The sequence below is a fragment of the Eucyclogobius newberryi genome, unplaced genomic scaffold, assembly GCF_026437365.1.
Source record: "Eucyclogobius newberryi isolate DKJ021-1_F unplaced genomic scaffold, fEucNew1.0.hap1 SCAF_3, whole genome shotgun sequence".
Lineage (NCBI taxonomy): Eukaryota > Metazoa > Chordata > Actinopteri > Gobiiformes > Gobiidae > Eucyclogobius > Eucyclogobius newberryi.
In genome coordinates this window covers 26,230,838-26,240,566 of record NW_027315945.1, presented here as the reverse complement: position 1 = coordinate 26,240,566, position 9,729 = coordinate 26,230,838, and the positions used below count along the sequence as shown (strand labels likewise).

General features: G+C 37.6%; 1 protein-coding gene across 1 annotated transcript; it reads left to right on the top strand.

Annotated features, from left to right (window-relative positions):
- Positions 1-2,378: 2,378 nt before the first annotated feature.
- On the top strand, positions 2,379-6,341 carry zbtb32 (zinc finger and BTB domain containing 32). The gene is made up of 4 exons (XM_072460488.1): positions 2,379-3,320; positions 3,781-3,854; positions 4,680-4,829; positions 6,026-6,341. Exons 1-4 carry the CDS (start codon positions 2,395-2,397, stop codon positions 6,253-6,255), a joined length of 1,380 nt encoding a protein of 459 aa, XP_072316589.1. The 5' UTR covers positions 2,379-2,394; the 3' UTR covers positions 6,256-6,341.
- Positions 6,342-9,729: the final 3,388 nt, after the last annotated feature.

The following is a 9,729-nucleotide window of genomic DNA, read 5'->3' as shown; positions in this document are numbered from 1 at the left end:
AGATTTTTAAGTCTTAGTCAAGATATGTTGCGTCTTGTCCAGGAGACTCAGGTATAGCACAAAAATATTGCTCTTGTTTTCATTTTGATGTGAAGGTACAAAAACCTTTCATATATATATATATATATATATATATATATATATATATATATATATATATATATATATATTATTATTATTATTATTTTTTTTTTTTTCAGATTTCATAATAATATGAAAGATCCACCTTTGCCCAAAGTGCATGTTCTAACACAGTTGTGATCTGCCTGCAACAAACCACAAATACTGTTCTTCTGGAGTCAGAACTGAAATGCAAATGTACATTTGCTCCAAAGTGCATCTTACACAGTCCGACATGCTGGATTAGTTGTGTTTGCAAATACTGAATGGCATTTATTGATGGTGAGTAGTATGTCTGAATATTGTAGGTTAGTAGCAACAAGAGACAATAATAATTATATATAATACTAATACAAATAATTGTTGATAATATGGTGAGGGGACTGTTTCCGTCTCTGTACTCGCAGAGATTCACACAGACTTCATCTTGACTTTTGTTTGTGAACAATACAGAGGAGTGATGCTAAAGTGACCTATTTTTCACACATTTTGACACCTAGTTTTGGTGATAGATATGTTTGAGCTTGAAGCGTAGTTTCAGTAAAGCCTAACTTGAGCTGCCGGTACCAGCAGACTGTTGTGTGTATGCTTCCTGTCTTTGAAGTGGTTTGTGTCTCTGAACTGAACGGCCTATTAATGTATTGACCAGCAACAGTTCTTACAGCTGACAGCACCTCTGGAACTCAAAGCCCCAAAACCAATGCCCAATTGCACTCACTCATGTTACTTTTATGACAATATTCATCTAACAGGAATTGAAATTAAATCTCTTGAAAACCAGCCCTTTGGTGTGTAATCAGTGAACCAATGAGATAAAGTGAAGAGGAGGGACTAGAGGGAGATAGAAGTCGGTCTTCTCCATTAGAGTCATCACAGGCCTGACACGAGAGCAGAGGAACCAGGCTGGGCTCAATGAGAAGGTAAGACACACGCGCCTGAAGCATTCACTCACTCATTCATTCACTAGAGACAATGGTATTCTGCCCGCCTGGAATAAACTCAGGTGAAATACTGGCATGTTAGATCTAAATGCATCTTGTATTCAAATCTAAAGCTTTGATATTTATCAGACTCTTCAATGGAATTGCACAACACACTAAAATGCATGATAATATGCTAGTATGACACTTGCTATGTTTAGAATTATATAAATAAAACACATTATATTAAAGACAGGAAATACAAATGATAATAACGTAAAACAATAATTCCACAAATGTTAGATGCACTACTGATATTGTAAAGTGAAAGTGCATGAAAAACTGCGAGTGTACAAGCGCTACTTATACTAAATACTCAGATCCCGTCTTATTATTTTATTTTTAAATACTGTTTGTTTAATTTTATAGTTGTGCACACTTAAATAATAAAGTAAATAAATATTACGTTGTTGATGACGTAATTTATTAAAACAAATCAAACATTTAAATTTGAGATTTTTTAAAATGGTTTCGGCAAAGAAAATAAATATAGATGTGACATTGTAATTTGTAATTTAATATTTCGAAATTACATAAGCATTATTTACATCAACATTTATTTAAAATGTTAGCAGCTGAAATTGTATTCGAGATCACGGTGCAGTTTGTAGGACATTTGCATCAAATTAAATCTCAATTTCTGTCATTGCTTTTTAACATTTAAAATTGCAAATGTGCCAACAAATAAAAGATCAAATACAGTAATTGCACAGCACATTAGTGTATTACATGAAGGCGTCTCAGGCTTTTCACTTTTCACTCCGACACAGCACACTGCACCGCTTCACTTGTAAGATAAGATAAGATATTCCTTTATTGTCCCACATGGGGAAATTTCATTGGTGCAACGCAGGTAGATACAGAGGTAGATACAGAAGAACAGATCACTTATAGGAAGTCTGAAAAACACTTTCAGTAGAAGATCTCCTATAAATAAATAAAAAACTCCCATAGACAAATAAATAAATACCATTGCATGTGATCCCGATAGTAATTGTCTTGATGTTATTGACATTGGACTTACTCCAGTCTACAGTCATTACTCATAGTTTCATAAACTCTTCAGGTTTGTGGCTTTTGAGTCTGTGCAAAATCATGAAATATAAATTGCAAATTTTACAACATCATTTATACACAACATACACATCAAAACCACCCAGCTTGGAAAGTCTTCATCATTTTAACCACCTTATGTATTATTCACTTGTATCTACAATCCGAATGTATATGATTTTACATAGAGGTTCATTTATGGACAAAACTCACAGAAGCTTCTGGGCTCATCTCTTCAGGTATGTTTGAGAAGATGATCCGTCTGAACAACCTTCAGTACTTCCACTTCCTGCAGAAGGCCGATGCCCTGAGAGAGTCACACTCTCTCTGTGACGCTGTCATCTCTGTCGATAAACATACATTTCACGCTCATCGTGTGGTTCTGGCCTGTGCAAGCAGAACTCTGGCCCGACTCATGTCCCAGGACCAGGACGGTCCTGTACAGTGCACCCTGGAGCACCTTTCCTCGCACACATTCAGACAGCTGCTGGACTTCATCTACGCTGAGACTCTGGCGGTGTCAGAGAAGGACCTGCAGCTGCTGCTCCAAGCGGCGCAGATGCTTGAGATGAAGGGACTGGAAGAGCAGTGCGAGATGCTGCTCAACAAACTCCAAAAAGAAGACAAAATTGAGAGCAAAGAGCATATTAAACCTGAAACAGAGGGTGGCATAACGGTTAAAAAGGAACATTCAAACCCCCCACCTAAAAAGAGAGAGATCTGCCCCACAGAGGAAAAGAGTTTAACATCTGACAATATTGATAACTCACATTGTCCGAGTCTCTCGGCTGCTGTAGCACAGTGTCACAGAGACACCAGTGTCATCACCTCCAGTTCCAGCCCCTTTTCTCCCTGGACTTTCCCTGCGCACATGTGGAGCTCAGTGAGCACTTTGAGACAAATCGCTCATAACTACTCCTCTCTGATGTCAGCTCACTCAGTCCCAAACACCTTCAGCTGCCCCCTGTCCTTGCCCTCTCACCATGTACTGCTCTCGTCAGCCTTTCAGAGACCAGCGCAGGCTTCTGTGCTGAGCTACTCACACTTACATTCACAATATTCCTCAAACACTGGTCCTCTGAAGTCAGGGGGCATCCTCAGACAGGGGCTGCTGAAGAGGAAGAAGCACAAGGCCAACTCTCAGACCACTCAGGGCTGCAGGACAAGGTCGGTGGAAAATCTTTTGTTTTTCATTTGAATCCTTCATGTTCCACTCAGTCATCACATCCCCAGTGCTCAATTGTTCCTTAGACAGCGACAGACCCTGACTCACTGCTGTCTGCGTAGATGTTTTTGAACGGACCTCCTGTTTTTCCATGTAGAGCCTCACCTGCCGTTTATCACACTGAAGACTAGACCATATTCAAACAGTTCTGTCTAACCAAAAGGGGATCTCCCATATTTTCCCCTTTCTATACGTTTAGCATAATATCTACAGAACCGCCACTAGATCCATGAATGATTTCGTAAAAATATATGATATAGTAGATAAAGGGGGTTTACAGTAGATTTGTTGTCTGTCTTGTCACCTCTATATTTACCTCTGTAAATATTTAAGCTGTGCACATTTTATATCTGACATGAGTATTATTATATATATTTCATATCTGTGATTTCTGCTCTACAGTTACATGAATGTTGCCAAAGAGGACTCTGGAAGAGACTGCCAGCACTGCTCTGCACAGCTCCAGAGCTCCACAGGTGAATCCAGCTCCAACACTCAGAGCCATAATCACTATTACTATTAATGTATATGTTGTTGTCAAGACCCTCGGCCAAGGCTCCAGCTCTGAGCTCTGCGCAATGGAAGAGTTGTGGTTTGAGCGCACAGTGCAGCAGGAGCCGTATTGTGGTTACTACAAAAGCGTACATGCAGTACAGTATGTACTGCAGTGAAAACCTGAATATCACACGCAAATGATTGTTAACAGAAAACAGTATTATACCAATATAATGAATAATATAATGTGCTCTGTGTTGAGCAGCTTGTTTGTACAATCAGCCTGATCATCACTTCATCTGATGTGAGATATATCTGTGGAACATTTTGTGCAGCAAATGCTTCATGCAGTTATGCAATCTATTTTTTTACAGACATTTTTTGGAAATGTACTTCACAGAATAATAGGAAATATGTAATTGCATGTGCATCCGGCAACTGAGCTTTTGTGAAAGTGAAAAACTTTACAGTCTGTTGTCAACTGGAGGTGTTGTTTTTGGAGCCATGAGTTTTGATGTGGTTTATTCTGTTTCCCTCACTACTGAAAATAGAGATACAAAATCCGGGGTTAGAATGTGCTGTTATCTTCCTCCGAATATGTTTATACTTAGAGTTGAGTAAATAGAGAGACTCACGAACCTGAATGTTAGTAGTTCCATTCCTGCTATAAAGTTCTTGGGCCAGAAATGGTACCTGGCTTAACCATGTTTGGGGCTGAAGCCTAAATGAATGACTGATTCATGCTTTGAAAAAAAATGTCTATGAAATTATTTTAATTTTTTGACTAAATCCTAAACCGTGTGCAGTTTGCAGATCTTGTGGTGGAGATGAGACACAGCCTCGTGTTCACTCACTTGAAGCAGAACGGCGGCTGGACAAACCATACCAGTGTAAGCACTGCTCCAAGAGGTTCAGCCTGAAGCACCAGCTCGACACACACCACCGAGTGCACACTGGTCAGTGCTGCCTTTCACCACCACTCTAATAAGAATATATAAGAGAGGAATTACTTCTTTCAGATGTAAATATTTTATTTTGGACTGCTAAGACGTTCAGAATTTCTATTGCTGGATATGCTATTTTTTACAGTTAGGTTTATTTCATGTCATTTTCAAGTCTAGATTATGTATTATTATTTCTGCGCATTTCAGAATCTGAACCTTGCAATTAATAGTAGTTATGTAGCCTATTTTTGTATGTTTAACATCTAATTAGATCAAATGTAAGATCACATAATGCCTCTAGTAACATGACAAATTCTTTGCCTTTTCAAATACGTTCTTATTGTCAAAAAGGAGAAATTGCAATAGCCGCAAACCCTTTTGAGTGGAGTGACCCCGTCAAGTTTATGTTATGCAGCGTCGCGGGTCACGGTAGGACGAACATAATGAATTTAAGTTAATAGGTAATAAATACTGTTACACCAGTTAATGTTCAGTTTTATCAGCCATAATAGAGAGAAGAGCAGTAGCTCAAAGCATTCTACAACCCCTTTTTTATTTTTAAAGAATTAATTATTTGATTTTGTTTTGTGTAAATCAAATTCATGAGACATCAACGAAAACTCTAATTTAGGCCCCTGTCTAAAGTGGGACAGGGGCCTAAATGTTTGTGTGGGCCAGGTGATCACCTAAAGTTGGAGAAAATGTCATATGTTTATTGGCTGTAATATATATATATATATATATATATATATATATATATATATATATATATATATATATATATATATATATATATATATATATATATATATATTTGAATTTTTCTGTTTCTCCAACTTTTTTATCTTGTCTTTTTTGTCCCATTCTTTGAGTATTTTCTTGGGGATCCCAGGATTCAAATCTTAATAGTGTTCCAATTTATTTATTTATTTATTTATGAGTTTGTTTTGTTTCTTTCTTTCTTTAATGAAGATCAAATATATTTATGAGCAGAACACCACTAGTAATAACATGAATAATTACAATAACCTGTTAAAAAAAAAGTTCTTATTATCAGAGAGGAGGGTGTAGATTCAGACGTATTTATTCAAACGTCATAGTTAAATACACATGCATCAAACCAGAGCGACCTTCATAGCATTTCTGCAATAATCAAAAGGATGCAGACTTGGCCTCACTCGTGTCCCATCTGTCTCTGTGCTGTGCAGGAGAGAAGCCCTTCGAGTGTCGCCTCTGTGGTCAGCGCTCTCGCGACTACTCGGCCATGATCAAACACCTGCGGACGCACGGTGGCGCTGCTCCGTACCAGTGCACCGTGTGTCTGGAGTACTGCAGCAGCCTGGTGGCCATGCAGAGGCACGTCAAGGGCCACGCGCTGCACGAGTTCCCCACAGACTGGAGCATCAGGAGCACCTACATGTACCGCTCGCACATCTGAACAGCTGAATGACTGAACAGCTGCAGGATGTCGGCCACTGATGTGATGGTTCATTGTAAAGCCTCACCGCAACTGGGCATTAACTGGGGATGGGACGCCCCCTGGTGGGCTTTTGTTGGTATTACGTTTCCAGTTCCCTGTTTTATTATTGCTTAGATATGTTTGTTTGTTTGTTTGTTGACATTTAAGTCTTAATGGTAGCTACTTGTTATTCGTTCTTTTTTCAATTTTATTTTTAAATGTTTTTTTATTCTGTGTATAATTGTGTGCCAGAGATGTTGTGAGAGAGAAGCACGGCACAAATATTACTCTTCTCTTTTTTCTTTTCTTTTTTGTGATTTTAAAGCATAATTTCTTGTGCTGTAAAGCACTTGAATTACTTTGTTTACGAATTGTGCTCTACAAATAAACTTGCCTTACCCAATAGGCCAGTAGTGAAATATCATTAATTCTAAAAATATGGGCTAAATCTAGTGGAGTGAGGGCAGGTTAATAAAAATGAATTATACTATAATATCAAGTCAAGAATGTGAGTTTCTGCCTCTGCTCTTCCATACAGCACAGTAGGTTTGTAAAAACTAAACTTAAACAAAAGTAGTTTCCATTTTGAGTGGTTTTATTGCACATTTTATAAACTGTGTTCTTACTGTGAGTGGGCTTGCATCTCCTCAAACTTGGCCTGGAGGAGGGCATCCTCATTCTTGTTTCCATGGTAATCGTGTCCCTTTAGTTCTAATATTCTGCAATATGGCATAAAACTACATGGTTTTATTGTTATATTTCCATGGAATTATGCAGTTGACTTCCCACCTCTAGATAGTTAAATACTGTGCCTTTAATGAAGGGGTCATTTTAGAAACAAAAATGTATAGGCTACAGCCAATTTTACATGTTTGGACATTAAAGAGGTTCCCTGACTAATTCTATTTCCACTTATTCTATTGAGATGAGAAAACTAGCCCCAAACTTATTGACGAATGATGGATGATGTCTAACTTTTGTGTTATTGTTGTTTACCTGATGGAAAAGCAAACGCAATCTACATATTGTTTGGTTTCTTTGTGATGCGTTTTCAACTTAGTTATTCCAGAAGTGTACACATTACACTTTAGTAAAGTACTGTGCTGTTTTGAAATGTACACTGAACAAATGTAAATGCAAGATTTTTGAGTTTGCTCCCATTTTTCATGAGCTGAACTCAAAGATATGAACCTTTTTCTGTAACACAAAAGTCCCATTTCTCTCAAATATTGTTCACAAATATTTCTAAATCTGACATACTGAGCAGTTTATATCAATAATACATTCCACCTCACAGGTGTGGCATATCCAGATGCTGATGAGATGGCATGAATATTGCACAGGTGTGCCTTAGGCTGGCCACAATAAAAGGACTCTCTGAAACGTTCTGTTTTGCTTTATTGGGGGTTCTGGTGGGGTCAGCAAACCATTCAGTATCTGATGTGACACCAAAATGGCTGCCTAAATGGCTGGATATTGGCAGGAACTGGAAAGTTGCAGCCTGATAATACACAGCCTCATGTTGCCACAATCTTTACACAACTCCTGGAAGATGAAACATCCCAGTTCTTGCAAGCCAATAATTGCTTCTAGATTAACTTAAATCAAATTAGATAATTGCAATATATTATGTATGATGTCATTTTACATGTTAAAATGAAATCAAATGAACAGCAAAGAAAAAAGAAAAACACCCGTAACACTTTACGAAAAGCTCACAATGACACTTTATTCAGGCCAAGTTGTGTTAGAACTTAATAGTTCATCAATTTATAACCTATATTTTTTAATCAATTTCTCTTCCAAACTGTCCTGCAGTATAACTCAAAAGAATAGAATAGTTCTTGAATCTAAATGAAGTATCTTGTTGTCTTTAACGACAGCTAAAGCTGCAGCTTTAGACAGAACTTCTCTAAAACAACCCTAAAATATTGAATGACCTATCTCTAACAGAAAAATCAGGATGTTGCAAAGGAAGTTAAATGTAAACTCTATAGCAATTACTTATATGCTCCAGCAATTAATTATACAGCCATTAAAGCTTCTTTTTAAAAACCTGACAGCATTAGTGGAGGAGGCGGTGCTTAGAGGAGCACACTGTAAACAAGCACCAGTGTGACAAAAGTCCAAATATGTACCAACCTTACTACTTACTTTATCAGTAATATTAAAGGATATTAAAGGCCCTGTGTCAGACCTGGTAAGCTGTTTTGTTTCAGATAGATTTTTATATTTAAGAGTATTAATTAGCTATATATTTGGTGAAGGTTTGGGACGAGAAACTACCCCTATTGTGGCTTCGATGATGACGGGGGCGACATGAAGCAGTTAAGCGTTTATTAAATGTCCAAAATAAGTACGCTTTAGCCTTTATTTGCAGTCATTTACATATTTTGTGTACAGGCACTACAATCTCCTATAGACCTATGTTAAGTAGCTGTGCGGTAAAGCCCAACTTGACACCCACAAAGAGCAGAAACTAAACTACTTCACACCAACAGCAGGTCATATACGTTCAGGAAACCAACCTACATTAAAAGAAGAATGGCTCATTGAAATACAGAGGTGGGTAGCGTACTGAAATTGTTCAGTTACTCCACAATAACATTACTCAAGTACAAAGCATTGGTCCATTATAAAAGTATTTGGAGGAAAATACAAGTAAGAGTAACTGTGTGGACGGATATTAAATATGTCTCAAAGGACAAATATTAAATAATAAACCGAATCATTTGAAGTCCGTTGCATGAATTACAAATGTTCAAATCATTTAGCTTAGACTTTCTCACAGTGGGAAGAGTAAACTAAATATTTACTGAACTAAGAGTACTGCTACACACACTATACAAGTGGAAGTAAACATATGTTGTCAGAAGAAAAAAAGGGCAATTTTATGAAAAAGTTAAATAAATGTAACGGAGTAGCCACTTCTGTTGATACGTTCTTGTGTTTGAATATTTTGTCCAGACTAATCCAGACGTCAATAAGATCCCAGCAACATCATGAATAGTTGATATCATTTGAATAAGGCTGTTACTAAATTGCCTTTGTGTTTGTTCTGCCAGGGGTGGTTTGAGATGCCACACCTGCCTTGTTATGCAGGTTCATCTGCCAGAAAAGAGGTGCATGTTGCTGTCTTGTACGTTCATAAATAAAGCACTTTGATCAAACCTCAACGATATAGAAGGTCTCCACGTCCGAGTGCACAGTCGACATCTTTCTCTGCAATTCAAAACACCAACAAATTGAAAGACATTTTAAGTGTGTTGTCGACAGTTTTGGATAAAGGCAGAGATAATGTTAAGGTTTTGTGAGTCGGTTGGATGGACAGGATCAGGAATAAGAAGGATACATCAGATAGAGCTCAAAACAGAGAATCAGAAACTCTATTTGAACGTTCAAATTTCATTACAGATGAGGGATCTGAATATTGGCAGAACTGTGTGTTAATAA

Excerpts from the sequence above, each read along its gene's own strand:
- zbtb32 (XM_072460488.1), top strand. The coding sequence starts at position 2,395 with ATGTTTGAGAAGATGATCCGTCTGAACAACCTTCAGTACTTCCACTTC. Across the intron at positions 3,321-3,780 it reads ACTCAGGGCTGCAGGACAAG|TTACATGAATGTTGCCAAAG; the intron begins GTCGGTGGAAAA and ends TCTGCTCTACAG. Across the intron at positions 3,855-4,679 it reads ACAGCTCCAGAGCTCCACAG|TTTGCAGATCTTGTGGTGGA; the intron begins GTGAATCCAGCT and ends AACCGTGTGCAG.